A 27,610-nucleotide genomic window follows, 5' to 3' on the forward strand; every position below is an offset into this window, starting at 1 on the left:
GCCCTGATTACAAAAAAATTCTTTATTTTGAGGACTCTTGTTCTCTGAAATTTTGCCTGAGCCAAAATTCATCTCTGAGGGTGTAGGTGAAAAACTTAATTTTTTTAGCAATGTGAGCATTCATTAAAAGGATTATCCAAAATAGTTATCTGGTAATTTCTTTGATCACTCAAATTTAAAGCATATCTTCCATTATAACTTACCTATTCACTTGAGATGACACCAATTGGATTTGTCCTAAAGTTATTGAGGGGGCCTTCATAGACACCAGATGCTCATTGGCATAGGTACTATTGCTGCCTGAAGGGAACTGCAAATTTGTTGCCACCATGATAGGATTTATAAATTTTTTATTCTGTGAAACCAATTTGTGTACCTGGGAGTCATTGCATTCTGTGTGCAATTAGAAAAATAAATTACCTGCATAGTGTCCTGAAGTTGAGGTTTTCCATGCAGGACTTTTTTGTGATTGTACTCAGAAGCTTAAATTTTTTATTCATATCCTGTTGTTTTATCCCCTCTCAATAATGAAATATTTAGTATATGGGACATTACATGCCAAAATTGGCTAAAATTACCATTGAGGTAACTGATATTTTTTTTAGGAATATGGAAAATTGTCATAAAGTCGAACCGAGTTAAAGCAAGTACGGGCTGCGAGACCCCCACCATTGCAAGAGAAAGCCAAGGCACCGTCAATTGACCTTATGATTAGCTTGTAAAAAAATTTTATTCAAACCTTATGTTCAAACATGCAAATATTATTCGTTATTAACATGCATTCATTTTTACGAGGCCCTTTTGGTGTTGGCACTCACCATAGTGAGTCTTCATCACTGGGACACCTTTCGATAAATAAGTAGTTCATTTTGGTGAAAATATTGTGGCTTTAACATTCGTGAACGCTCGATCTTCTTTTGTTCCTTGGGTGGCAGAAAGCAGTCGACAGCATACCTGCACATCCGTGAGTTGCATGAATGGAGAGCATTTTAAGGTAGACACCATGGCCAAGAAACACGAAACATGTCAATGAGAAAATGAAAATAATTGAGCAATATGAGAATGGCATAATTAATATATCTTCCTATGCACTCATCACAGTTGAAAGAAAAAAGCTGCCCAGGAATGCTGAACATGAAGAGTTAGAAGGAGCTTTATTCGGGTGATTTTTCCCACTTCAATCTGTGGGGACTACTGAGAAAGGGGATATGCTTAAGGCTAAAGCAGAGTATGTCAGTGATAGATAGAGAATCGAGATCTTCAAATGTTCGGAAAGTTGGTCATACAAATTCAAAGCGAAAGCATCATCTCCCTTCATAATTGCTGGTGATGCCTGAGGTGTGAACCGCTTGCTTTTGTTTTACTTAGTGACGTTAGCATAATATCTGCATTATATTTTTCGTGAAATAATATCAATGTAATGTCTTGTAATACCAATTTTAATTCAAATTGTTCCGTGGATACATTCAGTGTATTATTTCAATGACGTTGCGGGCGTAACAGTCCAAATGGAACTTTTTTTTAAAACAACGACAATTTTAATCACATAATTATGCATGTTTAGCATACATTTTTAGTGTAAATAATGAATATATTACATTGGATGATAGAAACAGTCTTCTGAGGCAGGATTGTTCCTCCACTTTCCACCGTTTTCATTTGTAGAAACAAATGCTATATGTTATTTTACACAACTTCCACAAAACGCACAGGAACAATTAATATCACTCATGGAAGCATTTGAGGCATTAAATAACTGCAGTGCAGTTTTATCAGAATTGTTTGAACTTTCAGCGGAAAATAACAAAATAATAGAATGATCACGTAAACGCATTAGGTACATACAAAAATGGCTTCGTCGGTTGCACATTGGGACAATGAGTGACAAAGCAATGCTTTGAATGATTTTTATCTAGTACAGCGCTTATAAATTGAATGGCTAGTTTGTTCTTATGGTAAGGAAATTAGTGACGCCAAAATATCGCCTTTCGTCTGGATTTATGCTGAAGTTTATTGGATACAAATGTGTTTGTCACCTCGTCAATCATGTTCTTTTATTAGTGTTGACAATAGGTTTATTAGCTTTAATTTGCTCCATCTCCAGTAAAGTGACAATTCGCTCTAGCGAGTGTTTATTGGAGCACCGTTGGGTCTCGTTTTATCGAGGTTACACTGTATCCTGATTGCAGTATGGAACACCCATAGCCATTTTGTAATGTACAACACTAATGATGAGATTTGCAGTGTCTTGGAAGTAGAATTTTTTATAAGAGTCTTTACATTTAACTGCTTGTCTCCATAAATATGGATGCTGAAGTCACACAGAAGAGCTCATTGTAAATCTGTTGCATTGAAAGAGTATAAATATGTATTAATAATTAAAATGTTGGCAAGGGATAAATTTTGTTACAATATATTAATATTCAAGGTCATTTTAAAGAAGTAGCTACATTCTCATTTTACTCATTTGTTATGATACAGGTGTATTCCTCCTCACCAAGTTAGAAAAATTTATGTGCCCTTACTAGCTTCATATGTGTGCAGCTGAAGATGAGGCTTTTTTTCTTGAAGTAGCCAGCCTTAAATCAAATGTCTAGCCAGCCTTACATCAAACGTCTAGCCAGCCTATTATTTCATAAAACAAACTTGAGAATATAATGTTACAATAGATTGAAGAATTAATAAAAAAAAACCGTTTTTATATAAATTATAAAAATTAAAAGTTTGCAATGAATAAAAAATAATATGGAATCCCATTTTTATTTGAACTTAAAAAAAGAAAATAAATGCCCTTGCCTTGGCCCCGTCTTGCGCTAATTTAAGAGTGTTCAAAACCAAAATCGTGGCAAGTTTCACTTTCAACATCTTAAATTCTTTCCTTGTAAATATCCATTACAATACCACAACTAAAATTGCTAATACATGATCATGAATTTATATCATAACAGTGTCAAATGTAAGGTGAATGCTCTCCTTTTTGTTTTGAACATGAAGTCTTTTTATCTAAAAAATTTAAACATGGACCTTAGGCCAAGGCAGGTTGGTTTATTTCCTTCTTTTTGGTTCTTATAGAAATATGGGGTTTAAATTAATTTTTCAATTTAGTGTAATACTCATTGTTTCCTAACCATTAGAATGAGGCAGAAGAACTATTTGTCCATAATCTAGCCTAAATTTCTACAATTTTGGGAGTGAGATCTTACAAAACAATAATTTTCAATTTGAATTGAAGTCTCTTTAGTATTCATTTGGTGCCCTTTCATCCTTATAACATTAGGAAAACTGACCTATAGATTTACCATAATACAGAATGTTTCCATCTACTTGCATTTAATAATTTATTCATTATTTTTAATGAATCACATTCGGTCGTCTCTCGAAACTTTGTTCCACAAAGTGTTTCTTTACCTTGGCAAGTAGCATTGTTTCTGATGCACCACTCATCACTTTTTCACCAATGAAGCATTAGTGGCTGCATTGCATGTAATGCATAATGACGTGATCACAGCTTTAAGATGGCCAGGATAGGTAAGATGTATAAAATCAGTGTGCATTAACGGAAACTGTATCCCAGACACTGTCACCAGGCCATCTAAGGCATAGAGTGCTAGTCCGTGAGAACCGCGCATCCATGGATGCCATACACACAGTATAACACACTTTCTGTGTAGTTGGTATGGTGCAAAAGGTGCACCATTATTGAATCAATATGGCTATAGGTAACCTCATAAAAATTGCGATACCCGTTGATTGAGGCCTTTCAATGCTGGTGAAAAAGCCACTGTTGCAGCTGGCATTGTAGCTAAGTAAAGGAAATGTAAGAGTAATTTACCTATCAGCAGAGTTTGTTTAGATTTCCACTAATATATATTTATACTGTACCTTAAGTACCTTGAAGTCCCTTATCACATGATATCAACTGGAATAGCAACACACACAAAAATACACTGTAGTGCCATCCAAAACCCACCATGTCACTGAATAACACGTCACCATCAGTAAATTTTGATTGAGCTGTAAGATGAAATACAATGTAGGACTGATATGTTTTCAAACCTGTGTCTACATTCTTTCCGTAAGCCACGGCAAAGGGGTTGTGGTGCGTTCTAGTGTTTTCAAAATCTGAATTGGGTATCATGAGCCTGTAGTAGTGTTTATCATGTAATATGTAGCCCCTCCTGCATACCCACTAAACCTACATCATAGAAACACTGCAAAGTAATTTTTATGCAGTGGCAAGACTCAAATGCTTTGAAATTGTAACTTCTTACTTAACCCGCTTTTCTGCCTGTGCTATGCACTTCATGTGTGAGAGGAGTAAATGAGTTCAAATCATTTAGAATTTTAATTTGCCGCTCCCATCCTCAAAATGAATTCTGAAGTGAAATTGTGAATATACCCTGTGTGCTCAAAACTACATATTATAAGTGGTGTCGAGAAAATAAGAAGCTGGAAGAAATTATTGTGTGTATGAATGGTGCGAGCATCAGATATTGGAGGACAATGAAGGATAATTTTCAATCTACAAAAAAAGTACGAGAGCTTTTCGGGGTAAAAGTGCAAAATACACTGAACTCGCTTCATACGTCTTTGATCAATGACTATGAATTTGCAGTGTCAGCATAAATGAGTAAGGTGAAAGCAAGAGAAATAGTGAGAGAATCAGCCGTTTCTCCTGCAGGCTGTACAGCAAGCTGAGGATGGTTTCCATGATTTTTCATTGGAAACAGTCTTATCAATCAGGTGAAGAACATCAACTTCCCAGAGCTAACCAAATGCATATACAATAAGCTGGAGAACTTTCGGAGGTATATTATTCAGCTAAGGAAATAACAGCACTACTTACTGGGATAATTTGGAGGTACAGACCAAACAATAATGTACTTTGAGATGCCATCAAAAGCAATTGTTAATGGTATTGACCAGAATTCTGTGCATGTGTAGGTGGTAGTTATGATAAATAGCATTGTATGGTGATGTTAACAATGCTGGCAGATGAGAAAAAACTCCCACCTTATATTTTAACAATAAAATATACCCAAGAAAGTGATCTTTCCAGCTGGTATGATAGTGAGGACACACGAAATTGGTTGGTTGCACCCCAACGTGGTCTGAGACTGGATTGTGTATAGGAATCTCTTCCTGGTGTCTTACTGTAGAGCATGTTTGTACTCAATACTTTCGGGCACTCATGGGGAAAAAAGGACCTACTTTGTGTAGATTTCTGGATAGAATTTGTCATCAAGAAAGATGATTCCAGAGAACATAGTCATCAAAGGTGTTAAGAAATGTGGCATTTCAAACGGCATAGATGGCAACGAAGACATCGAGGTGGGGGTAGTGAAATTGAGGACATGAGTTTCTCACATCTTAGAGGCAGTAACAAAAATGTAATAAAGAGTACCATTATGATGTAAATATTCATTAGAGATTGATGTTTCTAGATCCACGAATTTATTGATCTTCCGTTAAGAATAATAATTGCTAAAATAGTGAACTTAGTTTTTTCGTGCGTTCCCTAGAGGTTCCATGTTGAATGCTCCCAGCCCACAGCTATTGTGCTGAAAGCAAACAATGGCTGATGAGACCACTGCTGATATCAGGCATCCATCTGATACTGATGGCTTTCTGCTTTCATTTGTTAATTTGCTAATATCATATTTGTAAATATGTTACACAGTCAAATTATCGGGTTGAAAAGGTCATAATGCTGCAATTGCTTTCATTAGATATCACTTCAAACAGATGTCGTTTATGCTGGATATGTGATCGTTTACATCTGTAATTATTGTGTGATGTTAGGAGAAAATATGCACCATAAAACAGGCTGTGTATTCTGATGATATCAGTATGTAATACAATAAGTCTATGATGAAGATGTACATCAACACTCAAATTGAGTATAGGATTTTTATTTTAGAATGCACATTCATCTCACGGTAAAATTATGCAGGCAATACAGCAAAAATTTGATTTTTGATAAGAAAAATTTTTTTCTCATGAGCCTGCCTGAAAATGGGGGTGGGCAGGATGCACAAAGGTAACATTTGAGCAAGTAAATGTGGTAATCCAATTCTCTTCCTTCCCTGCTTTCCTTACATTCTTCCCTCTAACATGGCATCAAGGTTCTGTCTCTGCTCAGTTCTCACTCCACCTTAATCCTCTGTTTCCTTATAGAGTTTCCACATCTTGCGTATCTTGTCTCGCTCTTCATCATTCCTTTTCTTCTCTGTGCATTTCACCTTCGTTTCAAATGCCTCCAGTCTTTTCTCATTCTCTCTCCTCTCTGTGTACAATACTGGTCTGTGCTGGTAAAGCACTTGCTTTCTCTTTACTCTTCAACTTTGGTCCTCTTGTCTCCTTTGCTAATGCAATTTTCTTCTTGATATCCCTGTTGCTGTCTTCGCTTCCCAGATACACAGCTGAATTGCTCCACCTTCTCAAGCCTGTACTCATCTACTTTTTGTTTAGTCTCACATTCCTTGCTTGTAATATATCACAAACCCTGTAACTTTGGTCTTCTTGTAATTAATCTTCAAGCCATATACCCCGCACCGTTTACCAAATACATTAACCAATTCTTATAACCTACTAGCTTACTGACTAACGGTTTCTAGATATCATCAGTGAATCTCATTGTTTTAAGCAATTTAGTAATGCATAATTTTACTTTACGAATGTAAGCTCATTAATGCAATTCTGTTTATCTTTTGCATCCATATTCCTTGAGATATGCATTTACAAGTAGATACACTTACATAAAACTTAGTTTTACAACTTTGTAATATCTTCAATCACTTCATGTATTGAGCCTTCAGCCTTAAGATTTTCATATTGTAATCAAATGACGATAATTAATCGTATTCAGTCAAAATTATTTCCGTATCTGGTGTCAGTAGGGGCTATTCCATGTAAAATATACATGGAATAACCCCTTCAATTGTATGTAACTGAGAGATTCGGTTAAACTTGCAGTAAATGATTCTCACAGATTTTCTCCTTTACGTGTAAACGAAATAAGTGAAAATATTTTCACTTTAGTGGAAGATTTACATTTAACCCTTCATCAGGATCGAGATATTTTGTTACATGTTGTGCAGCTTGGGGCAAAAGCATGGCCCAGCTTCATTATATTTTTCTAGTAAAAGTGATGAACTTTTTGGTTGAAGTTCTATCTATCAATTAGCTTTAAATTTTATTTATGACTCATCAGTATTTTTTACAGAAGAAACTGGTTATGGTTATTTATGAAGCTAAATGCTGAGTACTGTAAAAGTTACTCACCCAAAATTTTGAGGACATTAGGATTTGCCCTTTGATGGAGGATAATCATTTGTTACATTAACTATCTCCGAGGCGAGGATATCATCCAATCTTTACCACCGGCTAGCCCTCTGTGCTCCGACACCCGCCACACGAGGCGTGTGATCAGCATATTGTTCATTAGAGAAAATCTTAAAAACCAACAGCATTCGAAACCAATTGATAAATTTGCAATAATCAACTAGTGTGAATGACCCTTTGTCGCCAGTCTTAAACAATTATGTTAACACTGATGCTGGGTTTTTATGTTCCCTTCACCTCTGGATTATGGTTACCCTTTTTAGCAAATCCATAACCTTCAAAATGTACAACCCATTCATAGAAGTAAGCATCTAACCCTGCCCAATTTTTTATTATTATATGACTCTTTATCATTAAAAAAGTTTATTTTGCATATGTCGTATTTAAAATGATTTGAAATACATAAAGAAATACGAAACGAGTGAACAACCTGAAAAATAACATTAGCATTGTTTTCCATGTCGGAGACTCAAATCTCATGATCTCCAGCATTACAATCAGACGTTTACAATAGAAACCAACTGTCATTACCGGGGCAAGTTTGCAGAAAATGCACACAAAATTATCAGTAAATCCGACATGAATCGAAAGAGAATGATCAATTTGCAAGTATCTCCCTCTGAGACAATATATTTTCCTCCACAAACGAAATATTTTCGGCGATTAACAAGGAAAAAAAAAAGAGTAGGGGAAACTAAAATTTCTCGGGAAGCAGAAGTGGTGCCACAAACTTTGTCCTAAAACTTTTGAAAGTACTGTACAATTGGACCCCAGACATTCGTGAACCCCTTCTAAGAGTGCAGGGTTCCCACTCAACCCTGATAACGTTAAAGCCGTGAATTTGTCTACCGTGAAAAAACCTGGAAAAAGCTGTGAATTGCGTCGTAAAACCTTAAAAATGTCTCAAACTTTATCATAGAATTACGATTGACAGATCAAAAGAAAAATCGATATGTCGATCATGTTTCAAGGTCAGTCTCGTGCATACACTGTCCACACATTTATCTCCACACGTATATTCGAAGCGCAATTATTGGTCCATGTGCCATGACGACACATTGATCTTGAGCCTGTGATTGGAAGACTGGTAAACTAAGTGTTCATTAGCCCTTTTGAAAAATCAGACACTTCTTCTGTTCCTATACAATTTTACCATTAACAACTTTCTTTGATTATGGTCATAGTAATGTAGTTGTTTCTTATTGATCTATAGAAGCATGGTAATTATTTTTTTTGTGTTTGGTGTAAAGTCAAAATAAGTCGAGTGGCTACTTCACTTTTAGCGTTGAAGCATGAAATATCTCGTTCATAAGTCAACTGTATCAGTATGATCGCAATCCTTTTGAGACCATTATGGCGCAATGTCATTACACAGTAATAATTACATTTATTTTTCAGTGTATGTGAAATACATAGTTATGTTATTACAAATTTATCTAATTTAAATAATTCTAGTTGGTTTAAGAAAATACAACTTCCAAGTGTTTCTTTTCCCTAGGGTCCATAATTTTCTTGAAATGTCCACCAGATTTCTAGGTGGTACTTTTATGAAAATATACAAGTGCTACTACTGTAATTATAGGATGCAATTTTTAGTTTCTACAAAATATTTTAGGAAACTATAAACTTGTTCGTTTTAAATGAGGATGTAAGGCATTTCAACAATTTTAATATGCACTAATTTCTCGTGATGATTATTTTATTTTCTTTCCTTATTTCCACCCCAAAAATGTCGACAAATTTTCTCTTTTTCATTTGGCCCCTAAGCCTGAAATGCTCTTCCCCTCATTTCTTATGATTTTTTGTTTTGAAAATTAAATTTTAACTTGCTTGCTTATTCATATTTCTGCTTTTTTAAGAATTTAAAATCATGACCATGGAACTACTGTGTAAATGATCGTTTTTTTTATTAACTTCGATGTTTGTAGTGGTATGAAGTGTGTCCCAATTATAAATGTATGCACCTACCTTCCTGAAAATATATCATTTGTCTAATTGATAATGTTCATTATTTTTTAAGCATCATTCAGTTTAGAGTGATTAACATAGTACAAGTTGTTTCACTAAAATTTTAGTGTAATTTCTTTCATCATATAAACTTGAGTGGAAGTTCTTTTTTGATTTCGTACAAAATCAGTTTTTCATTCCATTTACTGTTTAATTTATATAAACATAAATATTCTAAAATGTATTTTTTCTTCATTCTAGTTTGAAGATTTGCCTCCAGAGCAATCAATCACTGACCCTACTAAGAGCATTGCTGAATCACCTGTTCCACCAATTGTGACTGAGTTGGTTATGTCAGCGAAAGCAGTCACTGTTGCAGCTAATGGGAGCATGGAAAAAGGAGTTGAGAGGGGCTCGGAGAGTCCAGCTGGAACAAACAGGGAAGAGGGAGGAGGCAACACTCAGGGTGAAGACTCTGGCATTGAGTCTATGGATGCTCTGTCAGAGAAGAGTCCCAATCAAGGAGAAAGCCCTTGTCGAAAGGAAGAAAAAGATCCGGAGACCTGTTGTGATAAGACACCTGCAGTTGCTAGCCCAGCTGTAAGCTCTGTTTCTGTTCCCATTAATCCCCCTAAAAACACTTCAGTGCCTTCTAATGGAGCTTCAGTTGCCTCAAAAACTGCAGCATCGGGTGGAACATCTCCACCCTCTGAAGAATCTTCCAAGTCCTCCAAGGGGCACGCACCACCTCAAGGGGGCATGTCACATAATATCAGTGGAGATCACTCGGAGGGGAAAGAGGCAGGTGTGGAAGTCACACCAGAGCATCCAGAAAAGATGAGTGCTGTGGGTGATGCGATAGGAATGAAGCCAGATGATGCTGGAAGTCAGGTGGAGGAAACTTCTGGGACCAATCCACCATCCTCACTCCCACCTTCAGTTTCCAGCATGGGTCAACCCTTGACTACCATGCCTTTACCAACTTCCTCTTCATCTCCTCTACCTCCTGTTACATCCTCAGCTGTGTCTTCATCTCCTCTTGTTGTAACTGCTTCATCACCAACTATTCCATCCTCCTCTTCGTCGTCCTCTCCACCCCCAACCAGTCAGTCAGCGGATTCGTCATCTATGGCGGAATCTGCAAAAACAGTTGTCCCCACGGGTAAGTCCTTCGAGGCTTCTTTCAAATCACCCATGCCAAGTGATAATAGTGAGACTAAGGAATCAAAAGGGTCTAGTGAAGTGTGCAGTGTGGAAACCTCTGAGAGTGATACGCTGAGAAGTGCTGGGGAAGGGACCCCTGCTGTGGCCACAGTTGCATCGCGAACTCCGGTGCAACCCACAACATCAGTTGAAGTTTCGCGTGCACCATCGATACAACTATCAAATCAATCCCCTACCCCCGCTACCACTACAACAGTTTATGCCATCCAACCTGGTGTTACCCTTAGTCAGTCTGCATCTGTTATTGCTGCCACCACATCTGGGGGGAGAGCTGTTGGATCCACCTCATTCAGTGTACCACCTGGTGCCAAAATGGTACCCATAAAATTAGTTACCTTACCCAAGGCTGGACAGGGCCAAAGTCAAGGAGGGGGAGCCACCAAAACTCTTTTGGAAGTTAGCATACCAAAAAGTGAGGCTGTGGCAAAAGGTGGGTCAGCTGGGAGTGGAGCTGTGGCCCTTCTGCCTACCACTGCCAGCCCTGTGAAAGTTTTAGTTTCAAAGGTTTCCCCAATGAAAGGACCTGGCTCTGCGGCAGTTGTTGGTCAGGGTAGTGTCGTTAGTGGAGGTGGACCTTCTGCTCAAGGTGTTACTGCTGTTGTTGTGAAATCTGTTGTGGTTACTAGCACATCCCCTTCTCTTATCAACATGGTGTCGCAGCCAATGGAGCAGGCTGAGTCTCGAAATGTGCCTCCCGTTCGTAGTGGTGGAATACATAAGGATTCAGTGAGTTCCGAGACTATTATTGCGGTCACAACTGCTTCTGGAGTTGGTCACTCATCCGGTGTACGGTGGTCTGGTGCAGATGAGCTGTACGGAAAACGCTCATTTGAATCAGACTCAAAAGAATGTTCTGTTGGCAGCAGTGGCAATAAGACTCCTCCATCAACAATATCGTCACCTACATTAGAGGACCCCCAGCCAATCCGAATCACTCCCCCTCTGTACACTTATTCTAATCCAGAAAAGCACCGTGAAACTCCTTCTCCTTCGTTAGATGATGGGCAAAACCTCCTCGATTTGGAAGGACTCGATTCATCTGTAAATAGGTCACAGTCTAAGAAGGAATCTCAGTCATCTCTCAGAGAGGCTAGTGAAGGTATGCTCCATGATGAGAAGTCAACAGAGGGCGATAGCATTTCTCTTGAGGGTATTGTTACGAGTAAAGACCTGATGGGTAGTTCAGATGCTCCTAAAGAATCTGGTGGAGATCATAACTATGTGTCCCGTAACAAAGGGAAAGAAAAGCGATTGGAGCAGTTGTTGATAGAAATTCCAACAGAATCAGAGTCAGAAGAGAAGAGGAATGCACCTGCTGGGGGTCATGTGGTTGGTAGGAATACAAGATCTAGTACTAGATTGGTTAGTCCTGATGGGGGTGTCTCAGGAACTAAAGCAATGAGAGAAGGTTCTCCCCTTGTTTCCCGCTCTGCTCCCAAGGTGAGCCCCAAAGATCATAAAGATGACGAATCTGTGCCTACGCCTGGCTCGGCCATCGTCAAGTGCAGTCCGAAAATGAGTTCTGGGAGCAAGCTCAGTCCAATACCACGTGCCAGTAAGCGAAAGCGTCAGGAATCAGAGAGTAGTGGAGCATCATCGGTTGGAGCTAAAGAGGACCAGGAAGAGTCATTGCATGTGACACTCCCTGGACACAGGAGAACTGATAGGGAGCACAGGCGGAGTGCCACTCCTGATTCCAGTGAAGGGGGAACGCCAAGACCAATAAAAAGGAAGTGCTCCGAAAATGCAGCTGAGCTCATAAAAGCCTGTATGGGTTTGGAGGAAATGACAGGTGTGCCAAAACAACAGCAGTCCCCGTCCACAAATCATCCAGGTCCACCTTACCCGCAGAGCAAGCCTGTTACTGGTGGATCACAGACTTTGGCTCCACCACCAGTGCCAGCGACCAAAGAGGAAACTGACAAGATGCGGCATGCAGGTACACCACCATCTGGGACTGCCACCAGCTCAAGTGGAGCCACATTAGTTTCTAGCACTGGCAGTTCAGAAAGGCCGGATACAGATCAGCCCCCGACGAGGAGAGGGGGGAAGCCTCGTCGAGGTAATAATATTCATTAATTTTACGTAAATGGTTTTCTGAAGTCTTTCATTCAACTCAAATCAAGTCAATACTATGACAATTGGCTAATACTGGCTGCTGGAATTGTTTTTTTTTTGTCTGTAAAGTATCCAGGAAATGCTTTATTTTACTGCTGATGCGCTTATATGTTGAGTCTTTCCATACCTTCATTTCACAAATAAAACTTATTTTGATCACTCACATGTATATAATAGGTCTCATCAAGATGGTCTTCAAAAAAATTAGGGTTTGAATTTTTTCTTGTGGAACCCTCTTTAAAGTTACCAAATGGAAAAAAATATGTTGGCAATGTTTCAACTCCAACGAAAGGGTCAAAAGCAAACTAATTACATTAACACCTGTCCCATAAGAGTGAAGTTTGGAAAAATAACTATTTCTAGCCAAAAAATTGAAGGTTTTGCTTAATTGAATAAAAAACTTTAGTAGTTGAAACTTAACTCATATATCATTACATAGTACATTTTATTGTCTTTAAGTTTTGTTCCAAGCAGGCACAGAAATGCATGCAACCAAAAGGATCTCAAAATTATAACTGCTTTCTAGACTTGCTTACCCATTAAATCAATTAATGAATTATTAAGGGTGAACTAATATTTGTTTGAAAATAATATTCCATGTTAATTTTTAGTATCAGGATTATTTTGTTTTTTTTTTTAGGTTGGGCAGTCCATATCCTCCCTTTAGCTCTTTTGTGTACCAAGTCCATCTTGGTACAAGTATTTTTCCTAAATATTATTTAACTCAACAATGATAAATAGACAAGTGGTATGAAATTAACTTTTAGCTTTGGAAAAAGGAATGATCTGCAATTGAGTGGTTGTTATCTGCATATATTTGTGCCTACTTCCTCGATCTATAATTACATAAATTTAGTTTTAGGCATTTGAAAGACTTGCCCAAAATATTCATTTCAAATGAAGCTCATTTCAAGTTATATTTAGGTCTATCAATAAAGTTCCAGATAACTTTCTCTTTTCAAAACTGTTATGAATAAGTTTGACGGACAAAGGAAAATCATTGAGTAGCAACCGTAGAAATTGAAGCTTCAGACTTCACCTTATAAGAGTTTGATGGGACAATTATATTTCATTTGATCTCATCCTTCATTTCTTCAATGTTGATCATGGTATTCACCAACAATTTCAGTATCAACTCAAAGATGAATTTTTATTTTGAAACATCAAAATTGGTGAATACAGTGGAACTTGTTTAATACGTTTCTGAAGGGACCACAAAAAATGAACGTACTAACCAGGAAAACGTGCTAAGGAGGAAAGTAAATAATAGCAGTCGGGGTAATTGCAATCTGTGGAAAAGTCGCCATAATTACAATTACTATCGGTAGTTCTCGTAGGATCGCCTTCCTGAACTCTTTTCACCTTTAAAATCATGAAAATGAGCGCTACATTGAAAAACAATACCATGTGAATAAAAATCACTATGTTTCATAGGTTTCCCGAAGACAATTACATGAAAACAGCGTCTATCTCCCGTGATTTATCCTATATATATTTATAGAAAGAGGAAAGTAAAGCTAAGTCATTTCTTCTTTCTCACAGCATACTCGGAGAATATAACAACAACCCTGATTATGTCCACTGGTTGTTTTTAAACATCATAAAAATGGGACAAAATTGTATTAACCTTAAATTATGGCAAAAGCCATACACATTCGCTTCTGGAATAAAACCATATCGATTGTTATATCGATCGATATATCGATTAATAACACGCAAGATTATTATATTACGACGTAATTACAAGAAGATTTTATATTATACAGTTGAAATTTACTTTAGAAATTTGTATAATGTCGTCTGCTTACATGCCGAGATAACATATTTTTAAGCTAAGCTTCGCGTGGAGATCCAGAGCATCGTCTGCTCCCGCAGCAGTCGTCAAATACGCTAGACCTAATCTAGACCATTTAAAAGGAGGCAGTATAATACTAATTGTAGAATGTTATCTCATTTATTTCTACTGTTCCTTGGAAGGAGAAGCAATGCAATGCTTCCATAGCCTTGACGTCGAGTTTATGGAGTACGTGCAGTACTGCTTTAGATAAAGTGGGAATTGGATAAGACTCATTTCTTCATCATGATAACTCGTGCAATAGCAACAATTGCCCACTCGCGAAATTTGTGTGCAGTGGGCACTCCAGAGGCAACAGAAGGCGAGGAGCTCGGGGTGGGGAAAATTTGGGCTTCTCATTGGCTGCAGTTTTCCATAGTCAGACATTCCTGATAAATAGCCGCATTTTATTATTCATCATGTCATAAGAATTGAGAAATGCATTTGGATAAATCACGGTCGAAGAAAGAGATGTGGAATGAATGCAAGAATGTTAATGGCTAATAATAATAAATTAATTCATGAATTCGGAGGTTTACGACCCTTAAGAAGATACTAGAGAACGAATTGCGGGTTGCGTCACGGCAAGCAATTGAGCGTACTAACCAGGAAAGCGCAATTTTTTTGAACGTACTAACCAAATACTTTTACCTGTATTTTGTTCTGATTGTACCGGGACCGAGAGAAATCGCCTTACTAAGGAGGAAAACATACTAACGAGGAACGTACTAACCAAGTTCCACTGTATTCTTGAATGTTAAAGGGAGAATTCATCAATCATCTAGAACTAACCATTTAGTACGTAAGTTCAAGGTTTTCAGAGAGATCAGCGATGAGCCTCAGAATGTGATTTTAAGTGAAAAAGTAGTAAGTCTACAGACACAGTACAAACTGAAATATTTTTTTTTAATCAAAGACTTCCAACTTAATGCTGCAAATTTTGACTGGGAATTTCATTATTATTTTGAAGTTTTCAGTAGCTTGAAAGATAAAAACAGATATAGGATTGCCTAAACATGATAATAGAATGATAATCAGGCAAATGCCATATTCTTGGTATTTGAACAGGGTGGGGAAAAAAAGCAAGCTCTGTATTTTGATACCACTGCTATAAATATTTCTTCTCAAGGGGGACAGTGTATTTCCTTCTCCTTTAAATGCCTAGCCTAGTCCTGGAGTTTTCATCATCCCATGTTTTTAAGTTTAATTTTTACTAAGATAAAAATTAAACTTAAATCTTCAATGTCACTGGAAAATTACAATATTCTTAAGATTAACACATAGTGAATATTTTTTAAACTGGTTGCATTGATCCTCCCGAAAAAAAACAAAAATGGCTACCATTTCCCATTTTTTTCCAGAAGGACGTATGGTTTTTACTAGGGATGGGTCGAATAGTAGATTTCTCGAATTCGAATATCGAATTCGAATATCAAATCATTGCTCGAATATTCGAATACCTCGAATTTCGAATACCTCGAATACTAAACGATGAATGTGAAAATGTTTGACTAGGTCGCTTATGCAGCAGGAAACCCAAGATTTTGGCGAGTAATTGTGACTGCCTTTAAAGGATTCAAACAGGAATTTAGCTGATTAATGGAATATTTTAATTTTATATAAACAATAGGGTAGTTTCCTTCATTAAAGAAAATGAAAGGCATTGATTGTGATTTGTTACCCACCATTGGTGTATTCATAATATACAAATTATTTGGTTCTAGAAATACCGGTTTAGACCAATGGCAATGGCCAATTTTATCCTCATTTGAAAAAGGCCAGATTGGCACCCATGTAATGCCACTCCAGTTGACATCACAGGGACCTATTTTCTACACGAGAGGATAGGAGTTTACATCGTCTAAGGTTACCAATGCATGCATGAGGCACAAAGATCAGGGAAACATGTCTTAATAATCACTTATTAAAACTGGCTGTGGTCGGAAAGTTTTCTTCGCTTGATAAGGTATTAATAATCCTTATTTTAGCCAAGCGCTACCAGCTAGCATGGTACTCGGCTACCTGCTAGCATCCTGCGTCGTGTTAGCGCTCAGAGCCTCACCCCAAGGTCACCTCACTCGCGGCAGCGGGAAGCAGAACGACGTCACGCGGAGTTTTTCCCGGCATTCATACTTACCCGTCGCATTTTCGCGCGCTTGAAAATTTTCACTTTTAATTTAATCGCGAAAAATAGATATCGTCTTATAAAAATCTAGAATCGTTAAATACGTACTCCAGGAGTATTAATATTTCGATTGAGGCTATAAAAAATAATAGGAGAGCACCGTATTTGAGCATTACGCCAAAATGCTAAGCCTCCGTCGTATTTCTTCGTCTTTCCGGCATTTATTTTCCTGCGTAAAATGCTTAAATAAAGTCAGAAATATGTCGTGTTTGGTCTTATTCTTTTTTAAATTACGCGCTTATTACTAATATTTCAATCTAATAAAAGCGTAATATCAATAGCCGAAAGTCATTGCTAGACTACTTTTGGGCTAGTAGATGACTCATGCAGCAGTTGACCTCCAGAAATGGGGAACTTCGAAGCAGGTAAGCAGAAAAAGGCCAGTGGGTGAGTAGAGAGGGGGCGTGAGACACGTTTTTATTGTTCTAGTGTAACTTGATATTTTTTTCGAAGCTAAGGTCTTCGTAATACGATCCCTGCGTGAGCTGGGACCTTTTGTTTGATTTCGGAGAAGAGGAAATCGTCGGAGGGGGTGGGGCGAACGCTGAATGGAGGGGGATAGCAGATCGTGGGAAATGCGCCAATGTCACTATCCCACGGCACTGATGAGTTCCTCCATATGGTAGTTTCATCTCCTGGGGAAGAAGGGTGAAACGCTATTCTTATTTTCCGGTAACTTGATATTTTTTTCGAAGGTGAGGTCTTCGTAATACGATCCCTGGGCAAGCCGGGACCTTTTGTTTGATTTCGGAGAAGAGGAAATCGTCGGAGGGGGTGGGGCGAACGCTGAATTGAGGTGGATAGCGGATCGTGGGAAATGCGCCAATGTCACTATCCCACGGCACTGAGCTTCTCCTGATGGGGGACACCTGGGATTTTCGGATTTTTTTCACCCGATCAATTTCGGTTCCCCACGTTGAACTCTATTCACCGCTCTAACCCGCGAATTTGATGTAGTTCGTCAGCTTGCCTAAAACGGCGCTGCATGCACTGAACGACTAGAGTTCTCCTCATTTTTTCGAGTCAACTACCAACGACGTGCGAGCGACAGTGTATGACGCGAAATTAAAAGTATTCGAGGTATTCGAGACGGCACCTTTGGCATAAATATTCGAGATCTCGAATATCGAATACTTTCTAGTATTCGAGGTATTCGAGTATTCGCGGATACTATTCGCACATCTCTAGTTTTTACGCCAATACTCTTGAACTATTGATACGATAAGGATGGTTGTTGTTTATAAGGGAAGCTAATAGATGTGTCCACGTTTCCTCATAATTTTTTTAGAAGTTGATTGTTGCAAAAGGATCCTAAATTTAACAGCAAAAATTGTATTTTTTTCCATCCCTTTTTCTGTTTACGATGTACCATTGACATATCAACCTTGGAAAAATTATTATGTATGCCTACAATATTCTTCATTGTATGTGGTCAACATTTTTTTGCCACCCTTGGCCAATGGCGTAACTAGTAATATGCTTTGGGGGGGTTGAGAGGGCTTTGGGGGAGGATGAGAGGGGTCAGTGGGAGCTACCCCCCAGAAAACTTTTGAAAGTTGAGGAAAAATTTTGAAAAATAACATGCCTGAAAATGCATTTTACATCATTTTGGCACTTAAAATTTAAATTTAAGCAGATGCAGTTGTTATATGTTTTCCAGACAAGATTTTTAAATATTTTTTTGATTTCTCTGGAGGCTTTAGGGGGGATCCCCTCATCCCCCCCCCCCCCCCCATACTCACGCCACTGCTCTTGCCTATCGAGATAGAGATTAAGCAATCTTTTGAGTATCACCAAAAATTAAGAAATCAAATTTTCAAAGAATTAACTCATCATTACGTCTACTTATTGCCTACCAAATTTCTTTGACATTGTAGGCACAAAGAATACTGTATTGGGCTTTAGAAAAGGTGAACGTTTTCAAACTGGTGGAATCGATCCTCCTGCAAAAAATAAAAAATAAATCAATCCTCCTGGTTGCTGGACATTTCTCAATTCCTCATAATTGGATAATGTAAAATACGATGTGGCATGAGCACCTTTTTCCTCTTCGAAATGGTTGTTTATTCTCTGAAAAGCTTATTGATGTGAGTTTAAAATAATACCTATTTAATGCAGGTACTACCCATTATAAACCTGTAAAAAAGCAAATTGTTTTGAGATTAGCATGTTTATGATCGTATTAGGCTTATTTCTTGGATGTAAAGGGAGGTACTATATATCTGCTATGATTTAGGTTTGATAGACAGTGGAATGAGTAAAATTTTCAGATGGTTTATTTTTTTTTCTGATCCCAATGGTAACCGTGTAGACGCATTACATTACAGGAATTTTAATTCTGCAGCAGTCATTCTCTTAAAGGTTGACATTCAATCCTGGGTCTGTGAATTTGATGAAAACGGTGTGCCCCAGTGTTTATAGTTGAATTGAATATTGACTTGATAAACCTATTCTTCTAAACTAACATCCGATAAAGTGGTCTATTATTAATCTATTCGACACTATTCCCCTTACTAGGAATTAACAATCTAGTGTCACTTGCTTAGTATTTTATCAACTACTACTGACCTCTCAACTTTGCTTTGTCTTTCGGATTATAGTTCTTGGGGAATGATCTCGGAAGTCCGGATGCTGCTCTGGAACCAATTTTTGGGTGATTTGTGTATGATGTGGCCTACGATATTTGCAAAATACGCAATAGTTATCCCAACATATAGCAGATTTATCCTGTGATCAATTTCATATTTTAGTATGGTAAAAGTGAATGTTTTGCAATTACTCGCATGAAACTTGTCCGAACATCCACTAAATTACATGGCGATGCCAGCTCTAGGGCTTCTAAGGGACACAGCCCTGTAGCGAGCACCAGCGAGTTCTACACTATAACTGCAATAGGCATGTAGGTGTTTCACCATAAGCCTGTTAGAGTACGCTAAAAGAAGAAGGTGCTTATTTTAAAGATTGGCTGTCTGAGTTTGACCTAACATTAATTGAAGCCCTTTATTGTTAAAGGGGAAAACATTCTGGTACCCTTCTGAGTGGTTTATTATCTGTCTTATTTTATCATTTTCATCAACCCTGAAAATATGCTGTGGTGCCAAGATGATGTTCTCTGTGTCACTCTGAAAGATAATAATAATAATATCTTTATTGTTCTATGGGTCAAACATGTGACATAGAACATTGTCAGGGAGAACATCAAAACATACATGTTGTCATAAACTATCAGACAAAAATTCATTTACATTATAATAACCCTTAGGCTGTAGAATTTTTTTAAATTCTGTCTTAAAAACATTAATATTTGAAATATGTTTTATACTCGTAGGCAATTTGTTAAAAATAAGCGAGGCAGAGTGATGTGGACCTCTTTTGGCACATAATTGTTGTAAGATATGTATATTTTCACTCCCACGGGTCAGATAGGTATGAACCGAGGAGTTTGGTAAATATTAGCTCTTAATGTCTCAAGCAGTCTAAGCCTAGGGTGTAGCTCCTGAGTCTATAGCAGCTCCTAGCCCTAATCATGTAAAAGGTGTTGCTTGCATCAATTTTGTCTTGTTGCGTCTCTTTCCTTTGTATTTTATTTAGTTTGTGCATTAAATCTTTCTGTGCTCAACTATCATTCAAGGTGTGTCCTGAAAAGTGTGAAGTAGCACCTGCCATTAACTTTTTTATCGGGTGTGCTTGCCTCATCAAGCTTGATGAATTTTAGTATCTTCAGCTCTATGCAACTAACGCTTCTTGTGTTCCTCGTTATGGGTTTTAATTTACCGTACCAGATATTTGACTTCACATGATACCTTTATTTTAACTCCGTTCATGACATAAAAATGAGGATAACTGGAAAGAAACTCACTGCTTTGCATTTCCATATACATATTTACATTTGTGTATGGGGTGACTGGAAACAGGAATTATTGCAGGAATTTAAAGCATTAGTGGTGAGAGGATTTTGAGTGAGCATTAGCCTATTATTATAAGTACAGGCAACCCCCGATGCAAAGAGACGTTAGGTATTTATTGGTGTTTAATATGCACCCCGATTATAAGAAAGGAATTTAAAGATGGGGAGGAATAAGAAAAAAAATTTCTAGTGAAGGCCGTGAGATCTGTACTATACGATTTGGACTGCTTGTGGCATCATATGCCCTGCAGTCCAGCAACACCTTGTCCGGTATGTCCGCAAATATCCACAGGGGAGAATGATGCCTCAGTATCTTAACTGGCTAAAGCACTCGACCGGAAATCGGGGGATCCGGGTTTGAATCCCGGTCAAGGCGAATGATTTTTTCTCTGTGGATCTTTCGCACGATTGTGCATTGCGGGTGACTCCCGTAAAAGTTATCACCGCGGCTAGTCCCGGTATACTTTAAACTAGTCAAGAGCGAACACCTCTATGTGTTCTATGTCCGGGCCTGCTATCCGGCTGTGGCACTGTGCGCACTATTTGGACTGCTTGTGGATTATATGCCCTGCAGTCCAGCAACACCTTGTCTGTTGTGTCCGAAAAAATCCACAGGGAAGAATGACGCCTCGGTAGCTTAACTGGCTAAAGCACTCGACCGGAAATCGGGGGATCCGGGTTCGAATCCCAGTCAAGGGGAATGATTTTTTCTCTGTGGATCTTTCGCAAAAATAATTTTTAGATAGATAGCTAATTGGTTTTTCTGACTTTTTTTTAAATGCCTTTATATTTTCATTGATTGATCATTCTTGAATTTGCAATCTGTAAGTGGTACTCCAAAATTCTTTGCAGTAGCCCTGTTCCCTTTACAACCTTTAACTTAAAACTCATTGTATGTACTCAATGCTTTCATCTTGATTCCATTGCTGTAGATGTAAAAGACTGAAAGTGAAAACCTGATGCAATAAGGTGTTGCCTTCATCAAAGAAAACGAAAGGCATTGATTGTGATTCGTTACCTACCATTAGTGTATTCATAATTCACAAATTATTCGGTTTTAGGAATCCCAGTGTAGATGAATGTTAATGGTCAATTTTAACCTCATTTGAAAAAGGCCAGATTGGCGCCCATGCGATGCCACTCCACGTGACATCACAGGGACCTAAGTGCTATAGGAGTAGTCAGGAGTTGTACATCATCTGAGATTACTAATGCATGCACGTGGCACAGAGCTCAGGGAAACATCTATTAATAATCACCTATTAAAATTGCCCATGGTCGAAATGTTTCCTTCGTTTGCTAGGATGTTGATAATCCTTATTTAAGCCAAGCGCTACCTGCTAGCAGCCCTCATAGTAGTGGCACTCATAGCCTCGCACCAAGGTGGCCTCACACAGCAGCAGCCGGAACCAGAATGACGTCACACAGGCTTTTCCCAGTATTCATACTTAGCCGTCACGTTTTCGCACACTTGAAAATTTTCATTTTTCATTTATTGGCAAAAATAAATATTGTCATTTAAAAATCTAAATGAGTGATATACGAACTCCGCGAGTAATAATCTTTCGATTAAGGCAATAAAATATAAATAGGAAACCACCCTATTGCGTCAGTGTCAGCCAAAATGCTACTCATTTACCAGATCACTTTTCAATGCATCATCAATCAACTTCGTGCTTATGGACATACGATACCTGCAGTGCAGTCGATGCAATTTACAATTGAAAGATGATATATTTTGTTAGATGTGCAGTCTACAGTGTACATAGAATAGATTAATTAGTTACAATTTAAACTAAAACAAGCTCACTTAACCCTTTCGGGCCAGACTCCTTCATGGAAAGATGGTTCTGGCTGTATGAATGCTTTTAGCATCTCTTTTCTCGCCCTTTATGGAGTTCTTTTGCAGCAAGGAATTGTCCATGTAGTTTTTTCCTATGCTTAATGACCATGCCTAACAGGGTGATGGACCATTTCCTCAGCAACTAAGCATATATAAATCCTCAACCCTTCTTCCCGAACGTACCCAATCGTGGTGTATTTTTGCTGTCAGGTTAGTGTTACCAGGGCAATTTTGAATTTTTAAATTATTAAATTACTGTTTTTTTCAGCAAATGTCAGTACACCTTTAATTTTGTGCTCTCCTCAGAAATTTTAAACGAAGTTCTACTGTTATTTTTTGGGTTTTCAGCAGAAGGATATTATATCAAAGACCAACAAGTACTTAAAGGAAAATGACAACATTCAATACACTTTGCATTTTTCTAGGTAATTACAGTTTCGGATATTCACATATTATTGATCCTTGATGCCCAAATCCACTCTCTCATCACTCGCGTCTGCCCTCTACAAGCTTCTTATAGCATATGAATGAAATGATATTCGCTGAATGCTCCTATTGTCCAAGAAATAAATGATGTCCTCTGAACCTGTCGAGAACCTAAAGAAAACTAATGATAGCTATAAGGAACTAACAAAAGGTATTTTGCAAAATAAACCCTAGCGATAATATTCCAAAAAAATTGCAATTCCTTCCATGTGGCGGAAATAGTATTCGGTTGTAATTTCTGTGACTGTGGTGGAATAGTTCTTCCAAAAAGGTTAGATTAGATTTAGACATTGTTGAGACTTCTTTAAGTGGAAGTTTAGGCCTTCTTGTTGGACAGAATCAATATGAGTTACTGGAGTAGCCAAATTTTGCAGAAAAATATCGAAATGGAGCTACCCTAATTTCTTCAATTATATGATTATGAAAACATTCTTTAGGGCAAAAGGATCAACAAGGGATTTGTGTATGTATTGTGCAATCATTGCAAAAGAAAAACCTTGTGTCCATGGGTATTGTAGAATGCTCAGAAAATGGAAGAGGGAATTTTAGATATATTAGTATGAAGTTTAATTTGTTATAACTCAATGTTGATATCAGAATTTTATTTCAAAACTAGAACTACAGAATTAGTTTCTAAATTTTCATATGAGAAGATATAGCAATATTTTTCAATATTAAGCTCTTGGTGACCTAAAAATTATACATAGTTGTTTGGAGCTGTGATACAGTTCATTTGAAGATATTTTCTGCCTTTTGTTGGTATGGAATAGTTAAGAAATTTTAAGAATTACTTTTTTCAATTTCAATTAATTCAAAATTTAATGCTCAGTATCTCATTTAATACTGAAGCAATTTTTAAATAATTTTTGCCCCCCCCCCTCAGTGTTTCTCAGCATAAATTAATATTTAAATTAGCATGTACTTGAAATAGTTTTAGAAAGTACCCCATTGACCTAGGGGCATGTTATTGTTGTTATTTAAAAATTAACATCTGTTAAGAAGTGGTTTTTGGATTCCTATTTCTAATCTTTACCTAATTTGCTAATTTTTATATTCACAATAGGTGGGTCAATGGCCTTAGAGGAATCATCTGATGATGAGCCTCTCATAGAGATTGTTGGAAAGGGAAAGAATCCAGCACCATACAGCAATGTTTCTACTCATTCATTACCTGCTGGAAACAGCTCAAAAGGTCTCCCTATGACTCCAATGATTTCCATTCCTATGTCAAGAGCTCAACTGAGAGCAAAGTTGGCCCAGCACGCTCATCTCCCCATAACTCCAACCAAGGAAGAAGAGCTGAAGGACCCCAAGTAAGTCAACATGAACTTATGGCATGTTTAGGGAATATGATGATACTAATTTAATAATTTTGATCCTAGGCTGCTATTCTAAAGAAATTTTCTCTACAGTCAACTCTCGATTATCAAGCTCCCAATTACGAATAATTGGGTTATCCAGGCTATTTTTATTCTCTCTGAACATTAAGTTCTGAAGAATAATCTGAAGGCTACAATAATGACATGCCTATGCATCTGTATAAAATTTATCTAAAAACATATGTAAATGTATGAATCCTAAATATTTAAAAATAAATATTTTCCACATTATGAAGTAAACTGTCCATATGCCAGCCTCAGTCATTACATTCTTGGTTGTCTAGGCCACTGCTAAAATTCATTTGCATGGATGATTGAGGGTTCACTGTATGTGGTGCAAATATGTGACATCTATATATATAAAAGAAAGTCGAAAATCGTGTTAGTTAGAACACTTATAACTCGAGAACGGCTGCATCGATTTTAGTGACATTAGGCTCTTTGGATTCGTTTAGCCCCGGATAACATATAGGACATTAAAAAATAGGAAAAGTTCACAAAAAAAATCAACTTTATTTTAGAGATGTGTTTTTAGGAGTTGGTTGTTAAGACGGTCAAAAAAATAAGATTTTTTTCGTTTTTACTAATGTATCTACTGATCTTTTTAACAATATTTAAAAAAATTTAAATGTTCAAACATGTTAAAAATGTTAAAGTAATATTACAATAGTATTCACCAGGGAAAACTTAAATCGTTTAGTATTAAAATAATTGAATTAGAGGTAAGCTCAGCTCGAATTGAGTTGTCAACAATCACATAACTACCGTGTGTGTAAACAAATCTCCAAGCAATTGTTGACTATCAGTAATGTCCGTGTACTCTGCATCAATTCAAATCTTTTAACTTTGTAATAAACGAAGAAGAAGTCACCAACCATCTATCTGAATATTTAAAGTCCTTGGACGCACCTGGCTTACCACGGCACGATTTACAGCTAAAGGTAGGCTCTGTGTTCATGATCTTTCGAAACCTAAACCAACCAAAACTATCCAACGGAACGTGTTTGGTTATTAAAAAAACTGATAATGAAAGTGATTCACGCCACTATAATCAAAGGAAAATTCAAAGATGAGGAAGTTCTCAATCCGAAGATTCCATGATCCCAACTTATATGCCCTTTTGAGCTTAAACGTATTCAATTTCCAATTCGTGTTGTATTCGTGTTGTGTTCGTGATAACGATTAACAAATCGCATGGTCAGTCTTTCAGTTTTTGTGATGTTTGTTCTCATGTGTCAGTGAAAACCCATGATTTTCTCATGGTATATAATATGTGGTATGTTTACGAGTCTGTAAACCATCCGCTGTATTTCTTCCTTCGCTTCAAGGGCGCAGCTAGGAATTAAGGATAGGCTCAGCTAATACTGGCGGGTCTGTAGGGTATAGAAAACTCGCCAAGGTAAGCGAGAGGTGTGGGGGCCCTCCCCAGACATTTTTTAGGATAAAAGGTTCAAAATGGTAGGTTTTGCGGCTGTTTGAACAGTTAAATATTTTGTGAAACATCCGTCCCCCTAATATTAATAACCAAATGTTTTATAAAAAGATCTCTGAGATTTTGGGGGGTTTTAACCACCTAAAACCCCCCTCGCAGCGCCCCTGCTTCGCTTCGCTATTTTTATTTAGCTTTATCTTGCGCCTGATAACAAAACAAAAACTGTTGTTTATCAGAAGGCGCTTGACGCAAGACATTAAACCCGAATGTGTAGGGTACACCGTAGTGCGTTTACGCATGCAGCACTTTTACGCAGTGCATTTTTTCCAAACAGAGATACTATAACTGGTGCGCCTAAAGTCATTTGATACGAATGCTGCTTCATAGGGGCTTTTCTTACACTATTTTGAGCATCAGTCAAGCATCGGTCTAGCGTTGCGTTAACCTGCCCCCTGAACGAGCCAAGTTTACTCTACGGACTTAGACCTAAAAACATTTTTTTACGGTTCATAACACACATAGTCAACAACGGAATTCGTATAATTTTTATTTCATCAATATTTTCTCATTTAATTTACAATAAATCAAATATGATCAAAACTATACAGCCGCTCTTTATTTATAAATGGTGCAACTAAACTATAAGTTCATTGAATGTTAGGCGGTACGAAGTTCGCCGGGTCAGCTAGTTACACAGTAAAACTTAGTTCAGATTTAAATATATTCATAATATCAATCTCTATGATATTTGAACCTTGGAATACATTTTATTTTTATGGTTAAGTTTCTGTAGCCTGGAGTTCACCTTGCAAATTATAGGCTCACAGGAATATTTTTAATAAGTTGGGTGGTTGCCCATTGAATTTTTGTGTTCATTCTCCTGTTCATGCATTTAGTCATTACTCGAATGCATTAAAGTACTCTGTAACCTAGCCTTTAGGTGTTTAATGGTGAATCAATCCATTATAAGTATTTTTTTGTCTTTCCCTTGTGGGACGTAGCCTTAATTTGTTCCAGTGCCTATATTTCGTGCGTGCACCTTCTGATGTTTGTTGTTAGAGCAGTATTAATTGCTAAGTGATGGCCTTCTCTATGAATTTTTTCAATTAATGTCTCAATCTCTTACATTTTGTGAGCAAATGAAGTACATATATTTTTAGTAAATGACTGCAAAAATGGGGTGAAGTGGAATTAAAATCTCACTTTCAAAAGACACGTGGCCTCTTTTTACCCTAAACCACCCCCCTTTTTTTCACTCTTCTCAACACCCCCCCTCCCGTTTTGCTATGGTTCTTCCCCACGTGTCGTCATTTTACAGTTACGACTAGAACCCTCCCTCCAACGTGGGTTCTCCACATCCCGTAGTTGTATCTTTCCCCATTTTGTCTACTCTGTACACCCGTTCCCAAAGTTCCTCAAAGATGTCAAATCCTCTCCTACCCCCCTCCTTTCTCAAGGGTATAAAAGGGATCTTCACATGTGTTCAAGTGTCTTGTACCAGATGATGGCTCAGTGAGCCGAAACGCGTTGTACGCATTAAAAATTCTTGTGGAAAAGTGCTACGATCTTTCATTTACTTAAATATGGTTTTTTTTTATGTAATGGCTCCAAAATGTTCAGGGAAGGCATGACAGGGATGAAAGATATCAATAAAATCATTATGAAGGGATTTTTATGATAATGTGTCGTGTCTCTCATTTCTATTGGGACAGATAATGGAGGTTCCTCTAATGTTAATATTACATATTAATAATTTGGCATGGTATTTATTTTTCACTAAAATACCAGAATTAGGATTTCAATGTCTGAAGTTTCAAGAGAAGAACCAAAGATGGTTTACTGTAATATATTGTCGAAGTCGTAGGGAAAATTGGATAAAGGAGTGAAAAAATAGAAATTAGTGATGGGTCG

General features: G+C 37.5%; 1 protein-coding gene across 2 annotated transcripts in view; it reads left to right on the forward strand.

Annotated features, from left to right (window-relative positions):
* Positions 1-27,610, forward strand: part of LOC124156021 (mucin-19-like) — a 63,655-nt gene that overhangs the window by 16,340 nt on the left and 19,705 nt on the right. For both annotated transcript variants that reach the window (XM_046530301.1, XM_046530302.1), the window contains exons 7-8: positions 9,553-12,577; positions 23,952-24,201. In XM_046530301.1, the coding sequence (XP_046386257.1) occupies positions 9,553-12,577; positions 23,952-24,201 (3,275 nt within the window). The remainder of the gene's footprint in view (positions 1-9,552; positions 12,578-23,951; positions 24,202-27,610) is intronic.

This window comes from Ischnura elegans, chromosome 3 (assembly GCF_921293095.1).
Source record: "Ischnura elegans chromosome 3, ioIscEleg1.1, whole genome shotgun sequence".
NCBI lineage: Eukaryota > Metazoa > Arthropoda > Insecta > Odonata > Coenagrionidae > Ischnura > Ischnura elegans.